Source organism: Carcharodon carcharias, chromosome 15 (assembly GCF_017639515.1).
Source record: "Carcharodon carcharias isolate sCarCar2 chromosome 15, sCarCar2.pri, whole genome shotgun sequence".
Classification (NCBI taxonomy): domain Eukaryota; kingdom Metazoa; phylum Chordata; class Chondrichthyes; order Lamniformes; family Lamnidae; genus Carcharodon; species Carcharodon carcharias.
This window is the reverse complement of record NC_054481.1, coordinates 38,972,557-38,996,098: the sequence shown is the minus strand read 5'-3', so window position 1 is coordinate 38,996,098 and position 23,542 is coordinate 38,972,557. Positions and strand designations below refer to the sequence as shown.

Sequence of the window (23,542 nt, the reverse complement as noted above, 5' to 3'; positions counted from 1 at the left end):
CGCATATTTAATTGTGGTTTCTGGGTAATCACTACTGGATAAAAACATTGGTTGGAATGTTGAAAAAACTGTGCAGGATAATTACAACTCATATAAGCTTGTTTTGTGACATTGAAAAAGACTCAATTACTGTTTATCTATTCTAATTTGTCAGGATTTAAAGCTTCTATTTGTTCTGTGCTTTGGCACAGTATTTGACAACACTTCTAAACTACTGAAAGATGCATTTTAATTTGAAATTTTACTGAAGTTGATATATATTGATGTAAAATGAATTAAACATTCAAAACTAAACTTGAGTAGAAAGCAGTGAACCATCCCGCCCTCTCCCACATTTCTAAGCCCTCTTGCCAGCAAAATGTATGGATTGCATGTGATTAATCAGAATGAGATGATTTGGGTCAAAGAATGTTGGTCTTTCTCCTGAGTTGGGGTCCTTAAAATTGCAGCCAGAATCCGTAAGTAAATAGTCCCAGGGTAGAGGCACCAGGTTACTCAAGCTATTGCCTGCTATAATTCTATGAATAGCTTTTATTCAACACATTGAGTAGAACTTTAGATGTTTTGGCGGAATTCTGAGGAAGGGTTCCACCTGAAATGTCTCTTTTTCTGATTGACATGCTGTACTTTCCCAGTTTATATTTCAGATTTTTAGCATTTGCAGTTGACGTTTTTGACTCCAAACATTTCTGAGTTGGCGTACAAGGGAAGCTAATTAATTGTCATACCCATAGCGGTATTCTAAATTTTCACCTGCAAATGGACACAGAAATTACAATGTGCAATTAACCCATGTCCCTCGCTTCTGATTCAGTAAGGAGCGTGTGAGGTGACAGGTGACTACGCCAGAGTGAGGCGGAAACCAAGTGAGTAGCAAATTAGGTTCACATGGGAATTCGGTGCAGGGGAGAAAGTGGTGTGTACATAGGAATTATTCTAAGTTAATTAAATTGGTAATTAACTAAATAACATAAGTAACAAAGGCAAGGCAGGTGTTATGTTGCAACTGTGGAATGTGGGACCTTTTGGACTTCAAGGTGATCCATGACAAACACGTCTGCAGAAAGTGCAAGCGCCAGAGGAATTCTGGATCAGGATTATTGATCTGGAAGTCAAACTGCAGACGCTGTGCAACATAAGGGAGGGGGAGAAATACCTGGATACTTTGTTCCAGAAGGCGGTCACACCTCTTAGAATAGGTTTGTCTGTTTTGGTCAGCAGTGAGGGGCAGGGGGATGTGATTGTGAGTGAGGCAGGTAAAAGGACTGAGTAGACAGGAGTGGAGGAGCCTCAGACTTTGCATTTGTCAAACAGGTTTGAGGTGCAACCTGTGTGAATGAAAACGAGGTCTGCAAGGTGGATGAACAGGCTGACCATGGTATAGGAAATCATTCAGGCGGAGTTGGCAAACAAGAATATAGTGGTAGTAGTGGACAGTATAGTGAGGGGCATTAACACTGTTCTATGCAGCAAAGAGTGAGAGCCCAGAAGGCTCTGTTGCCTGCCTGATGCCATGGTTTGGGACATCTGCCCAGGGCTGGAGAGGAACTTGCAGTGGGAAGGGGAGGATCCAGTTGTCGTGGTCCATGTAGATACCAATGACATAGGCACGACAAGGAAAGAGGTTCTGCTTAGTCAGTATGAGAAGCTAGGTACCAAATTAAGAAGCAGAGCCTCAAAGGTAATAAACTCTCGATTATTATCTGAGCCACGTGCAAATTGGCATAGGTGAATAAGATTGGAGAGATGAATATGTGGCTCAAAGACTGATATGGGAGCAGTGGATTCCGGTTCATGGGGCATTGGCCCCAGTACTGGGGGAAAGTGGGGGCTGTGCCTTTGGGACAGTCTATACCTGAACCGTGCTGGGATGAGTATTCTTGCGAATTGCATTACTAGGGAAGTAGAGCTTTAAATTAAATAAGGGGAGTGAGGGATCAAGCTTGCATAGATGTGTCAAATCAAGCTGTAGATTCAAGGCAGGAGAGCATAACAGTAATGTGGGAAATGAGGGTCATAGAATAGCAGGAAGGATTGGAGAGATAAAACCTAAGAACACAGCAATAGTGAAGACTAGATGTTACAAAGATAACAAAAAGGCAAAACTAAAGGCTCTGTATCTGAATGCACATCGCGTTCATAACAAAGTTAATGAATTGATAGCACACATTGAAGTAAATAGATATGATCTGATAGCCTTAACGGAGATGTGGCTGCAGGATGACGAGAATTGGGTCCTGAATATTGAGGGGTATATAACATTCAAAAAGAATAAGAAGCTAGGTAAAGGTGGAGGTGGGCAGGACTGTGATCAAGGATGGCATTGGTGCAATAATTAGAGAGAACCTTAGCTCAGGAGATCAGGATGTAGAATCGGTTTGAGTGGAGATGAGGAATAGTAGGGAAAAATGGGAGTGGGGTCTACAGGCCCCTTGACAGTAACCATGATATAGGAGAAAGTATGCAAGAAGAAATATTGGGTGCTTGTGATAAAAGGATGTAATATTCATGGGTGATTTTAATCTGCATGTGAACTGGAAAAATCATATTAGTAGTAGTAGATTGGATGAGGATTTCATAAAATGCTTTTGAGGAAGTTTTTCTTAGAGCAGCACGTTCTGGAACCAACCACCGAGCAGGTTATTATTAGAGTTGATATTGTGTAATGTGATGGGATTAATTAATGACCTCAGAGTGAAGGCATCGCTTGGTAGTAGCGACCACAAAATTATTGAATTTTACATCCAGTTTGAATGGGTGAAGAGTGGGTCTAAGACTAGTATTTAAAATTAAATAAGAGCAACTATGTGGGCATGAAAGCTTAGCTAGCTGATGTGAACTGGGATACTAGGCTAGGGGATAGATCAATAGAGAAGCAGTAGCAGACCATTTAAGGGGATATTTCAGAATAAGTATATTCCTACTATAAAGAAAAATTCTAAGGGGAGGACTCACCATCCGTGGTTAATTAGAGAAGTTAAGCTTAAGGAAAAAGCATATAACTGCAAAGATGAGTGGCAGGTCAGATGATTGGTCAGAATATTAAGAACAGCACAATGACTAGTGACAGGAGAAAAATTAGTGTGAGAGCAAGCTAGCTAGAAATGTGAATATGGATAGCAAGATTTTCCACAGGTATTTAAAAGGGAAAAGAGTAGGTAAAATGAGTGTTGGTCCTCTAGAGAGTGACAGTGGGGAGTTAATAGATAATAAGGAAATGGTGGATGAAATGAACAAATATTTTGCTTCTGTCTTCACAATAGAGGATACAAAAAACATTCCAGCAATAGCTGTAAATCAGGAGGGGAGCTTGGTGAAATTATAATCACTAGAGAAGCGGTACTGAGTAAACTGATGGAGTTGCAGGCGGACAAGTCTTCGGGTCCTGATGGACTTCATCCTAGAGTCTTAAAAGAGGTGGCTAATGAGGTAGTAGATGCGCTAGTGTTAATTTTCCAAAATTTGCTAGATTCCAGAAAGGTTCCCTAAGACTGGAAAGTAGCATATATAACCCCTCTATTCAAGAAAGGAGGGAGGCAGAAAACAGGAAAATATAGGCCTGTTGTTTTTTTACAAACTAAACTAAGCTAACTTGACAGGGTAGTGTCAAACTATACTTGGCACTTAAGGGGAGATGGTGACATGGTGATACTGTCACTGGACTTGTAATCCAGAGACCCAGATTAATGCCCAGGGGCCATGGGTTCAAATCGCACTATGGAAACTGGTGGAATTTAAATTCAATTAATAAATCTGGAACATAAAGCTAGTCTCAGTGATGGTGACCATGAAACTATCATCGATTGTTGTAAAAACCCATCTGGTTCACCAATGTCTTTAGGGAAGGAAAGCTTCCATCGTTGGCCTGGCTTACATGTGACACTCTGGACCCAGAGCAATGTGGTTGACTCTTCATTGCCCTCTGAAATGGTCTAGCAAGCTATTCAGTTCAAGGGAAATTAGGGATGGGGCAAGAAATGCTAGCTCTGCCAGCGACACCCACATCCCATGAAAGAATAAAAGGATGTAGTGGGGATGGTGTTAGAATTGATCATTAAGGAGGTTACAGGTGGGCACTTAGAGAAACTCTAGGTAACCAGAGGAGTCAGCATGGTTTTGAGAAAGGGAAATCAATTTAACCAATTTAGTGGAGTTCTTTGAAGAGTAACATGCGCTGTGGATAAAGGGGAGCCTGTGGATGTGCTGTACTTGGATTTCCAGAAGGCATTTGATAAGGTGCCTCATCAAAGGTTACTGAGGAAAATGAAAGGTCATGGTGTAGGGGGTAACATATTAGCATGGATAGAAGATTGGCTGGGTGGCAGAATACAGAGTATGCATAAATGGATCTTTTTCTGATTGGCAGGATGTGACAAGTTGCGTCCAGCAGGGGTCTGTGCTGGGGCTTCAACTTTTTACAATTTATATCAATGATTTAGATGAGGGGAGTGAAGGCATGGTAGCTAAATTTGCAGATGACGCAAAGATAGGAAAATATGGTGTGAAGAGGACATAAGGAGGTTGCAGACAGATATAGATAGGTTGAGTGAGTGGGCAAAAATCTGGAGACGGAGTATAATGTAGGGAAATGTGAAGTTCACTTTGGCAAGAAGAATAAAAAGGCACAGTTTTACTTAAACGGAGAACAATTTCAGAATTCCAAGGTGCCGAGTGATCTAAGTGTTCCAGTGCATGAGTCACAGGAAGTTAGTATGCAGGTACAGCAAGTAATTAAGAAGGCTAATTGAATATTATCCTTTATTATGAGAGGACTTGAACATAAAATTAAGGATGTTATGCTTCTGTTATACAGGGCATTGGTGAGACCACATCTCAAATCTTGTGTGCAGTTTTGGTCTCCTAATTTAAGGAGGGATGTAAATACATTGGAGGCAGTTCAGAGAATGTTTACTAGATTGATACCTGGAATGAGCTGGTTGTCTTATGAGGAAAGGTTAGACAGACTGGATTTGCTTCCACTGGAGTTTAGAAGAGTGAGGGGCGACATGATTAAAGTATATAAGATCCTGATTGGTATTGACAAGGTGGATGTGGAAAGGATGTTTCCTCTTGAGAGTGAGTCCAGAACTAGGGGCACTGTTCTAAAATTAGGGGTTGCTGTTTTAGGACAGAGGTGAGGAGAAATTTTTTCTCAGAGGGTTGTGAGACTTTGGAATTCTCTGCCTCAGAAGGCAGTGGAAGCTGGGTCATTGAATATTTTAAGACAGAGGTAGATAGATTCTTGTTAGGCAAGGGAATCAAAGATTATTGGAGGTAGATGGGAATGTGGAATTCACAACACAAACGGATCAGCCATTATCTTATCAAATGGCAGAGCAGGCTTGAGGGGCCGAATGGCCTACTTCTGCTCCTATTTCATATGTGTTCATATGTATGTTCATATGATTCTCATTTTCAGGGTTAGGCAAACTTAACTGGAACATCCACATAAATCTGGTTATGAGAGCAGGTCAGAGGCCGGTAATTCTCAGCGAATAACTCACCACCTAATTCCCCAAAGCCTGTTCACCATCTATAAGGTGCAAGTCAGGAGTGTGAAGCAATACTCTCCACATGCCTGGATGACCCTCAAGATGTTTGACACCATCCAGGACAAAGCATCCCAACCACCACCTTAAACATTCACTCCCTCCAACATCGTATCATGGCAGCAGTGCATACCATCACAAAATGCACTGCACAACTCACCAAGCAACCTTCAATAACGCCTTCCAAACCTGTGATTTCTACCATCTAGAAGGACAAAAGCAACAGACGCACGGAAATTGCATCAACAGCAAGTTCCCCCCAAGCCACCCACCATCCTGTCTTGGAACAATATCATTGTTCATTCACTGTAGTTGGATCAAAATCCCTGAACTGCCCAAGAGCACTGTGGGTGTACCTACCCCACGTGGACTGCAGCGGTTCAAGAAGCTCACCGCCACCTTCTCAAGGGCAATTGAGGATGAACAACAAATGCTGGCCTTGCCAGCAATGCTCACATTCCATGAATGAATAAAAAGAAATTCTCCTCTGCTATCTCATATCAAGGGGACAGTAACATATGTGGATGTATCCTGAAAAAATTTAGAGTGGCACATGGGACAGAAGGACATTGATTTCTCAAATGTATTATATTTTTGTCCAGTACAGTACATTGTTTTTTTCCTATAATTTTCCACAAAAGTCATTGGGCATTTTCCACATACTCTGAGTAAAACTGCGGCAAGTAGTGTTTGGAATCAATCACATTGCAATTATATTCTGGTAGACTGCAAATAAATGCAATTTGAACCACATGTTGGACTCATGCCCACCACCCCACAAGGTAAGTTACTGTTTGCCAGTTGTGTGATGCTGAGAAGGCAGCAAACAAAGACTTGACACTGAGAGAAAGGGAAAGAGAAAGATCATTGCTCATCCAATGGTTATTCTCAGGCTGGTTTCTGTGCAGCACCCAGCATTTGAATAGTTCCTTCCCTACCCAGCTGGAGATAGAATATAGCACAAGAATGCCAACATATGAAAAAAGAATAAAACTAATCAATTAGTCTCCTCTCCAGTAGTACATTTTCTTGGGGATTGCTTTGTAATACAGATATGGAGAGAGATAAACTTGGCATTGTATTTCTGAAACTGATCACAGGGGTTGTGATGTACGATTGACTGCAACACAGACAGCACACTAGCTTTGTGCTGGTTTTACATGATTACAATGTTCAGCCAGTGCTAACTGCATTGTTAATTAGCTGGACTCCTGAGCAAAGAGTCAGTATTGTGAGTGGTTAGCTTGCACTGCTTAAAGCTAGTTTGCACCTCTTAAAGGGGTTATGCACCTGTGCATAACCTGACCTCCATGGAGAAGACATTATTGGCCATTATTGAGAGGAGCTGAAACTATCAAAGGTGATGGTATCCTCATACCTAATCATCCACCTCTCACTCATCCCACACTCCTCATTTACAAGCTGCAGACGATGTAAGCATGCAGCTGTTACTTGACCCTCTCAACCTCCACCATGCCCCCCCCTCCCCCCCCCCCCCCCCCCCCCCCCCCCCCCCCCCCCCCCCCGCCACACACACACACACACCTCCAGCCCCACCTCCCTACAACGCAACCATACCCTTGTGCCTTTTTGTTTTCAGATACCCAAGAAGTGCAAGCTGGCAAGGCAGTGGAGGAACAGCAGGAAGTCAATACTGATAAAGATATAGCACTACTTGATTTTACACTTGCAGTCACCAGCTCAGAAACTGATAGAGACAGGATCTGCATGTGGTGAGGCTCTGGTCTCAAGTGGCCTGCAGCCACTCCAGCAGGGGCCAAGCATAATGCAGATGCCAGCTTTCTGGAGGGAGAGCCTGTGGCTTTACCAGGTTAGTGGATTCTCAATGCTTGTGGGATTCATCGACTGCATGCACGTAGCTCTGTGGGCACCACATCCCAATGAGGAGATTTACAAGAGCATTAAAGGGTTCCAGTCCCTGCAGTTAGTGGGCCATCATTCACAAAGCATCGTGCTGGTTAACGCCCTCTATCGTGGCAGCACCCATGATACTTTTATCCTGTACCAGTCAGCTGACCACCTTCGAGCCATCTTGTCGATTGAGAGGGTGGCCGCCCAGCGGCAAGGGTTACCCGTTCTACACGTAACTCATAATTCCATTCTGCAACCTGACCACGCTTGGACAGCCCTCTTATAAGATCCATGCTAAAACCAGAAATGTCATGGAGCAGTGTTATGGCACAGCGGATGATAAATGCTGAGCTGCTCAAATCCCAGAGGGGACCTTCAAACAGCTTGTATTTTTACTTTGAGATCCATGCCTTGAATTCAGTAGTAATAAGTCAATCGAGTCTTAGAGGCTTTATACAAAATTAAATTAAACATTAATAAAAGAAAAGATTTTAAGCACATACATAGGTCTATAAATATGGGGTATGCGGAACATTCCTTGTTCTAGTCCTACTCAGGCCCCCTACTACAACTCTTTCTCCGGTACATCGATGACTGCTTCGGTGCCACTTCATGCTCTCATCTGGATCTGGAAAAATGTATTAATTTTGCTTCCAATTTCCACCCCGCCATCATTTTCACATGGTCCATCACTTCCTTGACTTCTCAGTCTCAATTTCTGGTGATGTCCACCAATATTCATTACAAGCCTACCGACTCCCACAGCTACCTCGACTACAGTTCCTTCGCCTCTGTCACAGTTATTCTGATGATGCCACTTTCCAAAACAGTTCCTCTAACATGTCTTCCTTCTTCCTTAACCGAGGTTTTCCATCCATGGTGGTTGACAGGCCCCTCAACTGTGTCCGGCCCATCTTCCACACATCCATCCTCACACCTTCCTCTCCCTCCCAGAACCATGATAGGGTCCCCCTTGCCCTCACTTAACACTCCACCAGCCTCCGTGTCCAAAGGATCATCCTCCGCCATTTCCGCCAACTCCAGCATGATGCCACTATCACCGCCCTGGCAGCTTTCCACAGGAATCTTTCCCTCTGGGACACCCTGGCCCATTCCTCCATCAACCCCTACACCTCAACCCCCTCCCGCGGCACCTCCCATACAACCAAGAAGGTGCAACACCTGCCCCTTTACTTGCCCCCTCCTCACCGTCCAAGGGCCCAAACACTCCTTTCAAGTGATGCATTTCAATTGCACTTCCCTCAACTTAGTCTACTGCATTCGCTGTTCCCAATGCGGTCTCCTCTACATTGGAAAGACCAAATGCAGACTGGGTGACCGCTTTGCGGAACACCTTCAGTCTGTCCGCAAGCATGACCCAGACCTCCCTATCGCTTGCCATTTCAACACACCATCCTGCTCTCATGCCCACATGTCCATCCTTGGCCTGCTGCAATGTTCCAGTGAAGCTCAACGCAAACTGAAGGAACAGCACCTCATCTTCCGACTAGGCACTTTGCAGCCTCCGGACTTAATATTGAGTTCAACAATTTCAGATCATGAACTCTCTTCTCCATCTACACCCCCTTTCCGATCCCCATTTTTCCAATAATTTATCATTTAAAAAAAAAATTTTTTACAACTATTTTTTTCTCTTCCCTCCTATTTTTAAATGTATTTTGATCTATTGTTTCATCTCCACCTTTTAGCCCATTTCGATCCCTTCCCCCCACCCCATCCGCACTAGGGTCATCTGCCACTAGCTTGCTTCCCTTAATGTCCCCATTAGCACATCTTTTAGTTAATATCACCATCGTCAATACCCCTTTGTCCTTTTGTCTATGACATCTTTGGCAGTCTCTTCTTGACCTCCACCTATCACTGGCCCCCTCTCGAGCTCTCCTGTCCCATCCCCTTCTGCCAGCTTATATTTCAACTAATTTCTATATGTCTTAGTTCCGATGAAGGATTCAAAACACCAACTGTATCCCTCTCTGCAGATGCTGTCAGACCTGCAGAGTTTTTTCCAGGTATTTTTGTTTTTGTTCTACTATAATTACTCCTAGCTCCCCTAATTAATCTGACTCCCAGTTATACCTCCGTTAAGGCAGCAGTTAAAAACAAATAAATTTCAACAGGCCCAGGCAAATCACACAAAACCCTGGACAGGGATATTTACAATGAGTTTTCTTAGCTTCGGTTCCTGTAGACAGCAGCTTGCTACCATGAAGCTGGAGGCTTTTTGCACTTGTTGGATCTTAGAATTCCTTCCGCTTACACATAACCTCAGCTCCTTTATACAGGTTTCTCCCTTTTTAACATAAATCCTATTGTTCCAATGTCTTTGCAACTTTACTTTTTCCATAACATATGTCTTCCATAGTACTCATGTTATCACTAATCTTTGGGAAAAATAAACCACACTGTTTGGCTTAGACTCTGTTGGCTAGGTGTAACACCTTACCATCTCTTTGAAACTCATGTCTCTGGTTTATCTAAAAATGCTTATGTTCTTCACACCTCACATTCTAAAACATCAGCCATGTTTACGTATTTAGCATTTCGAACCTAGCTTCTCTCTTGATAACTTAAAACTCTACACCATCTGTCTGCAATTCAGTTAAAACCCCCCCACACACACATACAGAGAAACTAATCCAAACCCCACTGTTAACCTACCTTTACAACAAATTACAATAATATTATGTAAAGTTTTATATTTTCATAATAGTAGACCATAGGTGTTCTCAGACAATTGTTCCACTGCCTGGATCCTAATGCAGAGTCATCCAATACTCACTGAGTGTGTCTTGTGATTTATGGTGGCCAGGTTGTGGAGGATATAGTAGGCCATCATGAAAATGGGGAGATGGTGGTGTGGTGGCAATGCCACTGGACTAGTAACCCAGAGGCTTGGCTAATTCTCTGGGGATGTGGGTTCAAATCCAACCACAGCAGCTGGTGGAATTTAAATTTAATAAATCTGGAATTCAATGCTAGTCATGAAGCTATCATTGATTGTTATAAAAACCCTTGTGGTTACCACAGGTTCTTCAGTGAAGGAAATCTGCCATCCTTATCCAGTCTGACCAACATGTGACTCCAGATCCACAGCAATGTGATTGACTCTTAACTTTCCTCTGAAATGGCCAAGCAAACCACTCAGGGCTATTAGGAAGGGAAACAAATGCTGGCCTTATCCAAGACACCCACAACCGATGAAAAAGTCTAAAAAAATACAACCCTTATCACCAGGCCTTTGGCGAGCACCTCAGGAGGAGGAGGAAAAGGATGAGGCAGAGGAGGAGAAGAAAGAAGTGCGGAGACATTCAGGACATCATCGGACCGGACAGGCTGTCCGAGAGTATGTCATCAGAATCCGATTTCCATCATAAATCCCCAGAGCTGTGCTCTACATTTCCCTGCCTTCCTAGCCCTGTGTTATGGAACATCTTCTAGCCAAAATTCTCAAATAAAATACATCACAAAAGCATCAATTCATGCCAATTTCATCCAAAAACACATCCAGTAATCTGTACAATATTCAACCATTCATGCTTGCGCTTTCCATTAGAATTGTCTTGCATTTTTGTCTGTCTTAGTACTCCTACATAGTGCCATCCCAGTGATTGCAGCACGTCTGGTGGAATACTACTGACATTCAATGGGGAGACTGCAGCTGGCCTCGCAGCCCTTGAGCAGCTCTGGTCTCGAGTGCCTAGCTAGGGGATGGACCACCTCAGCATGGGTGGCAGCAGTCTGGGCTGGCTGCCTGAGGGGTAGCAGCAGGGGAACTGGCAGAGTGGCAGTGGTGGGAGCCATCCTGACATTAGACAGCAGGTTTGTGCATCACAGACAAACAGCCACTAACAACCCCGCCCCCCCCAGGGACAGCGCCTCCGTAATCTGAGTAATCTGCTGGTAGGCAGATTGCTGACTGCTGTGAAGGCCTGAACACACCTTTGAGCTTTGATATTGCAGCCATGATGGTAGCAGTCTGTATGGCAGCAAGCTGAGATCTCATTATCTCAGTCAGAACTTCCACTGCAGCACCAGACGTTGGCTGAGTTTCTGCCTTTGCTGCACTGGAAACTGGAATATTGGCTGTCAGACGCTTTGTCGTAGCTGGGTCTGCAATTGCTGTCATGAAGTTTGCCACCATTACCATCTTGGAAAGAATGGCTCCAAGCTCCGTGCGAAGGCCTTTGCCAAGTTGGTAATGGGCTCCTCCATGACAGTGACAACAGGATCTCTGACAGAGATGAAAACAAAAAACTGCGGATGGTGGAAATCCAAAACAAAAACAGAAATACCTGGAAAAACTCAGCAGGTCTGGCAGCATCAGCGGAGAAGAGCAAAGTTGATGTTTTGAGTCTTCATGACCCTTCAACAGAACTAAATAGAAATAGGAAAGGGGTGAAATATAAACTGGTTTAAGGGGGGGGTGGGGAAGAAGGCGGGGGGGAGGTGGTTGTTGGGACAAGCAAGCAGTGATAGGAGGAGATAACCAAAAAATGTCACGGACAAAAGAACAAAGAGGTGTTGAAGGTGGTGATATTATCTAAAAGAATGTGCTAATTAAGAATGGAGAGCAGGACAAGCAAGGTAGCTCTGAGTCAACAAATTTAGATCTTGAACTCCCACCTCCATCCCCACCCCCTTTCTGTTTCTTCCCACGAACTTCCATTATTTTTAAATGTATTCCACCCATCATTTATTTCACCCCACCCCCACTAGAGCTACCTTGCTTATCTTGCTCTCTACTCTTAATTAGCACATTCTTTTAGATAATATCATCACCTTCAACACCTCTTTGTTCTTTTGTCTGTGACATCTTTTGGTTATCTCCTCCTATCACTGCTTGCTTGTCCCAACAACAACCCCCCCTTCTTCCCCCCCAACCCCCCCCCAAACCAGATTATATTTCACCCCTTTCCTATTTCTACTTAGTTCTGTTGAAGGGTCATGAGGACTCGAAACGTCAACTTTGCTCTTCTCCGCCAATGCTGCCAGACCTGCTGAGTTTTTCCAGGTATTTCTGCTTTTGTCTAGGATCTCTGACAGGCCTGTAAATGTACCAAGCATTTTGTTACACATGCCCATCAGCCTTTTCCTGAATGCTGCCCCACAACCATGTGCAGCCCACTTGTGCTTGGTGACTCACCACTGGCTGCTCCCGCCACTGTGCTACCCTCTACACATAGTACCAGTATCTGAGCTGGTGACCGCAATTGTCAGGCCACACGACTATGTTTCTTTGTCAGATTGCTCCTGTTCATTATCAGACTGCATAGGATGGTCTGGCCTTAGGTATTTGAAAGCACTAATGCAGAAGGGAAGGGTTAAGGTAATGTAAAAGGGAAAGTAAGTGGCACATGGTCACACCATCTAGCTTATAATTCACACCAGATTGCGGAGTGAGGGTGTTGGGATTTGAGGAGGTGCACGAGGGAATATAGCATCATCCTTGATAGCTTCAGTGATGCCAGGTACAATGGCTTCAATAATGGTTGCACCAATAATTCCAAGCACCATGCCTCCCAAGGAGCTCAGTAGATGCCTCTGAGTTCCACTGGTTGTCTGCTGTTCCCTCCTGTTATGTGCCACCTTGTCCTGTGAGAGAGAGGGAGAGTCAGTGAGTGTGTTGCAATTTTATGTTTGTCATGTGCCTGTCATAGCTGAATAGCTGGAAATCTTTGGTAGCTGTGAGATGTGGGTGTGAGGCTTGCAGCAGTGTTAGGTGTGTAAGGGTGACGTGGATCGCCTGGGTGTTAGGTATGAGACCTAATTGCTGATATGAGTAATGAGGATGTGGTGAATTTGATGGTGTGTTTGGGAGAATACGATATTTGAAGATGCATACACGAACCTTGATCATTGTAGCCAAATCCTCAGGTGTAAACTTGCAATTAGCTCTGTGCTACTTGTTCTCTTTCTCTTCTAAGTTCATGTCTGGAGGCCTCCTACCTCTTGTTGGATGAGCTCTCTCTTCCTACCTCCAGCTAAGGCGTGCAGCACTGCATCAAAGAATCTATTTGCATCTCCGATGTCCCTCTTTCTCCCTGCTGAGAAAATCTTGCACAAACTCTTCAGCCCCTGCAGCAGCCAGAATACACCCATCCTCTGAATGGTGCAGGCTGACTTTGAAATGTAAAAAAAGATTTGCCTTTCATGGCCAAAAGGCATCACAAAGCACTTTACAACAATTGAAGTACTCTTTTTTATTGTAGTCATACTTGTAATGTAGGAAGCACAATGGTCACTTTGCACACAGCAAGCTCCCACAACCAGCAATGTGATAATGACCAGATGATCTGTTCATGTGATGTTCCTTGAGGGATAAATGTTGGGCCTTTGGGGAGCAGGCAGGGAAATGGATTTGAAGCCCATGATCATATTGAATGGCAGAGCAGGCTCAACAAGCCATGTGGCCTACTCTTATTTCTTGTGGATGTCAGTGATAACTCCCATGCTCTTCTTCAACCTAGTACCATGGGATCGTTTATGCCCATCTAAGAGGGTAGATACTTCAACATCTCATCTGAAAGGGAGCACCTCCAACAGTGCAGCACTCCTTCCATGTCAACCATGGCTTTTGTGTTGAACTCCTGGAAAGGGACTTAAACCTACAACCTTCTGACTTAGAGACTAGAGTGCCACCAATTGAGCCACACCTGAGCCATGTGCATGTTAAGGTTAACTTGTACTAGTCCTGCTCAAATCTGGGACACCTGCTGAGCATGCAGTCAATCAGTGTTTTTAGCGCTGGGCTGAAATGATCAAGATCAGCAAGTAGCACAAAGTTTGCATGATGCATGCATCACCTCAATCAGGCACGGAGGAATCAATTTTTTAAAATTTATTCGTTCACAGGCTGTGGGTGTCGCCAGCTAGGGCAACATTTATTGACCATCCCTAACTGCCTTTGAGAAGGCGGTGGTGAGCTGCCTTCTTGAACTGCTGCAGTCCATGTGGTGTAGGTACACCCACTGTGCTGTTAGAGAGGGGGTTCCAGGATTTCGACCCAGTGACAGTGAAGGAACGGTGATATATTTCCAAGTCAGGGTGGTGAGTGATTTGGAGGGGAACTTCTAGGTGGTGGTGTCTCATGTGTCTGTTGCCCTTGCCCTTCTAGGTGGTGGATGTCAAGGGTTTGGAAGGAGCTGTTGAAGGATCCTTGGTGCTATTATCACATGTGCAAATGAGCCATATTCAATTTTCACCCATGATGTGTTGAATAGTCATTTATTGGCCTACTCTTAAACTCGTACATTTACTGAACATTTAAATCTGTATACAATTACTGAACATTCAAAGTAACATTTAAGATTACATGTGAATATCCAGTTTATTTCAGATATCTTATCAAGGCAGCTTTTTATCACAGATTATCAGAATTGCATGTGTGTTTAAGCACATGGGCCTGTATTGGAATGTAATTTTCTTATTAATCAACTGAGAAGATTTATTTGGCACAGTAGGTTATGGAAATATAGTATTGTGTGGTGGAAGGACTTCTCTTTTCCAAGAGAAAGGCAGAAATATTCACACCTACAGTAAATAAATAATTAATATTAATACACACCACATACTTCTAAAATGTTTATTACAAATTTGGATAACCCAAAAGTATATAATAATTTTCAAATATGTTTACAATGAAAATATGCAGTGAATATAGCTGAACTAGAAAACTAGTTGTAACCTTAAAGGGACACAATTCATGGAGAAAATCAAATTTGTTGTAGTTATGAGCATTGCCAACTCTCTAGAATTGGCCTGGAGTCTCCAAGAATTGAAGATCAATCTCCAGGACACAGCTGTGTGCAACCCTGGGGAAATATCATCGGGACATGAAGTGAGATTGGTTTTTTTTGTAATTTTCATTGAACCTTTCTTTTTTCTAGATATAAAAGTATTGAAAATGGGGAAAAAGGCGTTTGGCTGACAGTCAAACATCATCCAACTGGATAATGAGTCTTTTTGCTTTCCAATTGGCGTGGGAGGGCCGTGCGTCACAAAGATGGATGTGTTGTTTGTCTAATGGCTGAAGCGTGGGGGCAAGCTGTGAGATGAAATCTTCAGGAATATACTTAATCATAGTTGGCAACCCTAATTGTAATTCTAACATGTCATTTCTTGGAAACACCTAGTTACGTCTCTTAATATGAGTTAATGATAGGTAATTAAAAAGCATTTTCCATTCTGGAAAATACAGCATGTTCAAATTTTTAATAATGCTTGATAAATTATAATTTTTACTTTTGATTTTCTTTCTCAACTGGGCAGAGTGTAGTGGTCGGTCAGACATATTAGATAGACTTTAGTCACCTTTCTTGATAAGTGTACTATCACAGAAGTTTCAGTATAACCGAGTTAGCTCCTTATTTCTGCTCACAATCCTTTACTAACAATGTTTCTTTTAAATTCATTCGCGGGATCGGGCACTAACTATCCACAGCTACTCTGAGACGTTGGTAGTTGGCCTTCTTCCTCAAGCACTTTGTAGCAATTTTCTTACAACAGAGTTGTTTTCTAGACCACTTCAGATGGCAATTAAAAATCAACCATGTTGTTGTGTGATTGGAGTATGGATAGACCATGAGAATGTTCTTTGGTATGGAGCATCTCATAGGCAGCTAGCAGTATTAACAGATTTAATAAAGAACAAATCCAACTGCTGCAAACTCTTAAAACAATGATTGTCTTCACTTTAATATCTCACTAAAAACACTTCATAATTTATGTCATGTCAAACAAATTTCAGAACATAATGTCTCTAAATCAAAATTAATTTAGTTCAAAAATTGCTGATTATTGATTTAATCAAGTATAATTAATATTCCTAGTTACATGCTGTTTATTACAGATGTGCTGAAAAATTAGTATCCCTCTAGTCAATACATTCTAGATTTGCATGAAAATACATGATGTTCATTATGGCCAGGGTATTGAGGTCGGCGAGCAGGGAGCGGGGCCCGCTCGCCGACGCGTAAAATGATGCGGGATGACGTTGGGCGGAATTCCTGACATCATCCCGCGTCATTTCAATTTTCAGGTCGGTGGGGGCATAGCCGAATCAACTGTGCACCCGCTGACCTGTCAACGGCCAATTGAGGCCATTTAAAAACTAATTCAAGTAATTAAAGGACCTGCCCAGGCCGGGAGCCCTGGCGGGCTTTAGAAAAAGCATGAAACCTCATCCACGGGTGGGATGAGAGTTCATGAGGGTTTATAAAAATTTAATAAAAGTTTGATTAAAAGCAATGGACAGGTCCCAACTCATGTGACAGTGTCACATGAGGGGACATGTCAGGGAAATTTCATCTTTGTACATTTGCCTTTTTAAATTTGGCACTGGACTCCCTGAGGCAGCACTTAGCCTCAGGGAGATGAGTGCGCTCTTTCACGCACATGTGCAAAAGAGCGCACTCTTGGCTGAGGGAATCCTGGCCCCGCCCGTACAGGAAGCGCATAGCGCTTCCTGGCAGACGTCATACTGGGTGGGCCTTAATTGGCCCGCACACGTAAAATGGTGATGCTCCCCTGATTGGGGGCGCCGATTGGAGGCGCGCCTGCCCGCGCCCGCTCCTGCATTTCCCCCCCGACGGAGGGAAAATTCTTCCCGATGAAGCTATACAAATATGCAGGGCTACCTGCCACTTATCAAGAAAGAATTGCAACTCCTCTGAAGAATTTCTCTGGAAAACATAGTAATCGGTGCATTTTTCTTCTTTGTAACTCTAGTTAAGGATTAAAAAATGAATCCTGCTGAGTAGAAATTGCACATGTTTAACAAAACATATCTTAAAACTAATATGATCGTAGCAATGTTGGCTACCTACATTTTTTCCTCAAATAAGTGTACAAAACTGCAGCTTCTGCATACCATTTCAAAATTAAATATTGTTTGAGTAAAAATAAAACTTCCTTCCTCACCAATATTTTGGTTGATTTACCTAAGGTTTTGTTTCATAAATTTTCAAGCTGGAAATTTTCAAGATCTCAGAGCCATGTTCTTGGTCAAGGTCGTACATCTTGACAGTATTTCTTGACGCTGTGGCCTTGGAGGTATTCTTGGTATTAGATTTTTAACAGGAATGCTCTCACTTGTGGAAGCTTCAGGGCTGAGTCTCAAATCTACCTTTTTCACACCAGAATTGTTCAGATCTTCGGGCTTGCTTTGAGAAGCTGCAATTTGATTCTTCTCAAACAGTCTTGACATGTTATCAGAGCCTTTAAGAATGTGGTAACTTTCTAGTAATCTGCTGTCCTCAGATAACTGTGACTTGCCTGAACTGTCAATGGATATGCTAATATCATCGCACAAGCTTTCTGGCCTGCTATCTGACCCATCTGAATTGTGAAGGCTCAACTCATCTCCAGATAGACTTTCGTCAGTCAAACAGCTAGAAGACTTTGATTTTTGTTTATCCAATCCAACATTGTCACCAATGATCTTTGTGCGTGAGAGGTAATTGTAGGCTTGGTTTCTGTGCAGGTTCAACTTTAGGTTATCGGACAGCATAGGCAGATTGTTAGCTTCTGTGATGAGATTCGGGGTGGAGGCATACCTGGCCGGCTCAGTGAGAATCTGTAATTTTGAATGAGGGTTTTTGTATGGCTGCAGGTAAAGAGATGGGACGTACCCAGATTTGCCATCATACCTATTGATCAACAAAATTACATAAGTTAGTCTTCATGTTGCTCTGCAATTTTCAGAATGCACAATCTTATGCAAAAGTACAGTATATCTGAATGAATTCTGTTGAAGTTAAACTCTCTCAAAATTGAATAAGTTTTAAAGCCCTGGTGCAATTCCTAGTTCAGGTAGTTTTTGAAAAAAATTAAGTTGTTCTTGAAATAGAAAGTAAATAACATTTAATCATAAAGAATTTCTATTGATTTACAAATTTAAAACAAGGTTGTTGTTACATTCAGAATTCAGTTTTTTTTAAACAAATGTTAATTGGGTTCAATTGAAGAACATAATTTGCAGGTGTCATACACCATTCATTATTTGAAGCTACTGATTAAGGAACAATTGATTAGCAATAAAGTAGAACAAACCTAATAAGCCACCATCCATCGCTGGATTTTTTCAAGACTTGGACAATGACACCTACATGCATGGATAATTCATCTTCATCTTTTGCTTCATAGCTTTTAACAGCATAATATTGGCACTCTAAATTTATAGAGGACAAACAACAGTTCAAAGTAATTTTAAAATATTTAACATTAATGTTGCTAGTCATTAAAAGTCTACTACATAAAGAGACTCAGCCACAAATAAGAACTAGAAAAAAGTGGGTGATCTTAGTTGGATTTTGCTTATCATGCATTATAAATTTTATAATATACATTACAATAATATAATATTAATATAATATAATATTACATTAGATGTTTACAAAATGCTGGTTCAGCCTCAGCTGGAGTATTGTGTCTAATTTTGGGCACCACACTTTAGGAAGGGTGTGAATGCATTAGGCAGGGTACAGAAAACGTTTATGAGAATGGTTCCAGGGATGGGGGACTTCGGTTATGTGGCTAGGTAGGGGAAGATGGGGCTGTTCTCTTTAGAGAAGAGAAAGTTAAGAGGAGATTTGATAGAGCTGTTCAAAACCATAAGGGGCCTGAACAGAGTAGATAGGGAGAAACTGTTCTGCTTGGCTGAAAGGTTGAGAACCAGACAATGCCAATTTAAGGTGAACCAAAGCTGACATGAAAAAAAAAAACATTTTTTACTCAGCATGTGGTTAGGATCTCAATTGCACCGCCTGAGAGTGGTGCAGTCAGACTCACTTGTTATTTTCAAAAGGAAATTGGATAATTATTTGAAGAGAAAATTCTCTGCAAGGCTACAGGGAAAGAGTGGAGGAGTGGGATTAGCTGAGTTGCTGTTGCCTAGAGCTGGCACAGACATAATGGGCCAAATGGCCTCCTGTGCTGTAGCATTCTATGATTGGGTGAATTGAGAAAAAGTACTTCCAGGTTTGGAAATGTTAGACCTTTCATGAAAGTGCGATAGGATTGCTATGTTTTCCTCACAATGAAATTGGTGAGATTAACCTCTTAAAAGGCAAAAATAATTTGTTTCTAAGAAATGTTTTCTAATTTTGCATTTTGTTTCCATTTCAATCTCAAATTATGAAAAAGGCAGAGTGTTATTTAAAATTGAACTGGATAACGAACTGATCCTGGGTTAACAAAGTGTGGAACAATGAGCTGTCAAAGATTGTTAATTACACAACAAATTAATTTTTAAAATATGTAAAAACAATAAGAAGTTATCAAGTGCAAAACAATACAAAGTAGAAATTATCAATGGTTTAGGACATCAGATTGAAGAGACTGAAAATAAATGGTGCTCATGCAGTCTTTTGCTAACGATCTTTAATTGTGCCAGATCAGAACAATGGAGTGAATGCTCATGCTATTAAAATTTATAAAATATAGTGTCAATGGGACATTGCAACATTAATATAAAATCCTAAAACTGGTACTTGGGTGTACTCCTTAACTTACCCCCTACTTCAATAATTGATGTTCCAGATGTGACATAGTCAAGGCATTTTTTGAGATAGGGAGCTGGAAACCAGGCTAGTTGCTTCTCATCATTCTCCACAAGCCACCATCCTAAAAGTGAAAAGCACCAGAACCATTAGGATATGAATGCCCACATCAAACATTTATTCCTGTTTAACCTATTATCTGCTATTAAAAATCAATTGTACAATATTCTGTTGGTATTCATCAAAATTTTGTAAATGAACTACAAGATAATATGGGCAATATTGTTTTATGTATTTGAAGAGTTCAAAAGCTGTATTGTCCCAATTGGTAAAATCAGTTGAGGTTTATGCTGTAACTGGAGCTCTCAATTTAATTAAACAATTGATATGCTGTGTCACATTTTATTAGCTCTCTACATATGTCCAACTGTAAACATTCAGGATCACATTACTATCTATGTATATGTAGAGAGAACAGTAATTTTAAAATGAATTGTTGGATTCTTGAGAATTTATACAGGAACCAAATTTCAAATGCTACATCAATATAATTTTTCAATTCAATAATTGACCCTCCTTTCCCTCACCCAACATCGCAACTTGGAACTCAAAGGGCTCTTCAAATTAAATAATGGATTTGCTATTTGCCCCTGTGATGTGTCCTCATGCATTTCATTCAAAGCACAGAAAAGGGTAACATCATCCCAGAAAGATTACCTGATGAGTTCTTGGCTATTACGTCAACAATTTCACCCTCCAACGCCTTAAAAGGCTTGTTCTTGGTATCTTTTGTTTCATAAGATGCAATACACTTGTAATTCTCTGAAGCAACTGGTTGGGTGATGGACTGGGCAGACGCATTGCTTGAATGCCTCAGAGATTCTCTTCTCTTCTCAACTGCAGATGGCATGATAATAACACTAGAGCAAAAGTGCAAAATGTTCAGATTTTAACAAGACTGAACCATCCGTGGTAAGTTAAAATTTTGAGATCTGATATGACCGTAGATGATCCATCAGAGAGGAATTTAACACTGCAGTGTTAAAGATCAGAAAGGACCCCACTGCTGCTTTGTGCTCACCTGTCTGAGGGAAAAGAAGGTGCCAGGTCATGGCTGATGGCCACAAAGAACTGAATAACATCTTGGTCCCCGGTGACCTTGGTACAACATGTCAATAAACGGTCACAGTAGTCCTGCAGCATTCCTATCCTCAAGACTGATTTACTGACTCCAGCTTGTCTTCTTTCCCTTCTAGAAATGTCTACAAGGTAAATAGAGTGAGAACATGTCACATCCTGAATTGTAAAGCCTTTTCTTTAATAGTCAATGTATTTTCGTAGTGATTATTTTTTTAAAAAGTAAAATTAATTTAATTTTAAAAAATCACTTTTTACAGATGTGGAATATTTCAAGATAACACTGGGGTTTGTAAAACTTCCTCTTCAATAATGATCAATTTTTCGGTTTGTATAACCAGAAATCCAGCTAATCTCGCCTTCCAGAAACAGGTTAATTTACAATTAGTTGTGTTACGGTTTTTGGATTTAAAAAATAATTCCTTTCATCTTACCTTGGAATTTGGGTAGAATTCGATCAGACTTTTTAATGCGTCCAGCTTCTAGGGGGTACTTCTTCACAACAGCTTTCTGTTATTTAAAGAGCAGTGATTTAAAACACACACTCACACTTTACGCAATGGGAGTGATACTGTATGTTTAGAAGGTGTTCAGCTTTAAAAATCGACTTACATGCAGTTTCTTAAACTCTGTAAAGGTTCGGTACACGATAACATCATTTTGATCCGACCACAGAACTGAGGCAAGGTAGGTCTGTCATTAAACGAAAAGATTGGTTAAATTAAGGACATAAAGTATAGATTACAGAGAAACGAACAGGTGAGGTGTCCAAAAGAAAAAAAATGTACTTATCTGGGTAACATGACGGGGAAAAAAATACAATATTACATGACATCTAGTTTGTAAACAGCTATAAAACAGCTCACCTTTTGCTTCTTATGTTGCATTAATCCAATAATTCGGACCTGCAGCGGGAACCTTTTGTTCATTTTACTTCCCTGTTGGGTGATGCGACTCTCCAGGTCGATGTGTGTGAGTGAGTGTGTGTGTGCGCTGAGTTTCTGAGACACGCTGAGCTCTGCTTTATATTCAGCCGCGGCTGACGTCCCAGATTGTAAACCACTGCCGCCTGGGGGCAAACACACACAGCCGGAGGCTCCTCACCTCTCATTTGTTTAACTGCTGGGAAATTCCGGTAACAATGCAACCTGTCCCGCGATTCGCTTGTCACCACCCCCTCCCCCCCCAACCCGAGTCTGCTGGGAATGGAAATAACACGTTCCCAAAGATGGAGAGATACAACAGGTCTCTGGGTAGACCAACGTGGGATTCTAGTTGTTGTAGAAAATACTGTCGTCAAAATCTGGGGAGTACTTTCCTGGTACTTTCGGGGTATTTGAATATCTAGTCAAAACGGCATTGAAAGAGGCCATTCGGCCCATCAGGCCCATGCCAGTTCTCTGTAGAGCAGTCCCACTCCACCGTTTTATCCTTGTAACTCTTCAAGCGTTAAGTTGTAAGGAGAGATTGCACAAATTTATGTTTTACTCCCTGGAATTAAGAAAGCTGATGCATGGTTTGATCAAAGTTTTCTAGATGGTTAGAGGTATAGATAGGGTAGGTAGAGAGAAACTATTTCTGCTGATTGGGGATGCCAGGACCTGGGGTCTAAATATTAAAGGCAAATTCGGGCCTGCTAGATTTGTGCTCCCAATTTAGACAAAGCACCTGGTCCTGTGCCCATATAGACCAAGCCTCTTTCATTTTAAAGATGAGCAATTCTTTTCCCCAAAGAAAATAATTTCATCTATAAATGTGTTTCCCCATATTTTTAGGTCTAAGCACCAAACTCCATAGCTATTGTCTTTCTCTGAGTACTCTTCAATATATCAAAGACTTTTTACAGGTAGATATCCAACTGCCCGCAATATTCCAAATATAGGCACACCAGCAGCGTACACAGGATTAAAGTAATTTCTTTCAGTTTACAGCTTCCCTCCAACTGCAAACCTCCCGGTTAATTATCAATCACATATTTACATCTATATTATTTTTATTTTTAAACTTTGTACATGTTTGGTCTTATCAATTCCAATACGTACTTGTTTATAATATTCATGAGTCATAAGGAATCATCAGATTTTCCTTTGTCCATCTATTTGATTTACCCAGATCTTTTTGTCCAAATATTTGGCCACATGGTTTCCTGTTGCAGCCATTTTTGGAAAAATTACAACTGCTCCTTCAAACCGTTAGTAGGTATTGTAGTGTGAACAGCAGGATGCCCCAAAAAGACCCAATCGCTGTCACAGAAAAACAGTTTCCTTCATTGTTGTTTTTTACTTGTAATTGGCAAGCCAATTTTCAATTTCAATTCCCTAACTCTCTGAACTTTTGTTCCATGAGGAATTTGATCACCTTTTCAAAATCATCCATTGGTTTGGTTACCATGTCAAAGAATTGCAGCTGATTGGTGACCTAATGCTTCTAACTCCATGCTGACAATCCCTATGGTTGTTTAGCCCA

General features: G+C 41.6%; 1 protein-coding gene across 2 annotated transcripts; it reads right to left on the bottom strand.

The window, feature by feature from the left end:
* Positions 1 to 14,661: 14,661 nt before the first annotated feature.
* Positions 14,662 to 22,086, bottom strand: LOC121287892 (NADPH oxidase organizer 1-like). Of its 2 annotated transcripts, XR_005945263.1 has the most exons (9): positions 21,943 to 22,086; positions 21,689 to 21,769; positions 21,511 to 21,586; positions 21,021 to 21,201; positions 20,657 to 20,859; positions 19,953 to 20,063; positions 18,492 to 18,609; positions 17,361 to 18,088; positions 14,662 to 14,972 (listed from the first exon to the last, which is right to left on the bottom strand). XR_005945263.1 is itself a non-coding variant. In XM_041205918.1 (8 exons), the coding sequence occupies exons 1-8, from the start codon at positions 22,003 to 22,005 to the stop codon at positions 17,419 to 17,421; spliced, it is 1,503 nt and encodes a 500-aa protein (XP_041061852.1). In that variant the 5' UTR covers positions 22,006 to 22,086; the 3' UTR covers positions 16,899 to 17,418. The 2 variants fall into 2 exon arrangements, 1 of the variants encoding a protein (XP_041061852.1); XM_041205918.1 differs by lacking the exon at positions 14,662 to 14,972 and having other exon boundaries at positions 16,899 to 18,088.
* Between the last annotated feature and the right edge of the window lie 1,456 nt (positions 22,087 to 23,542).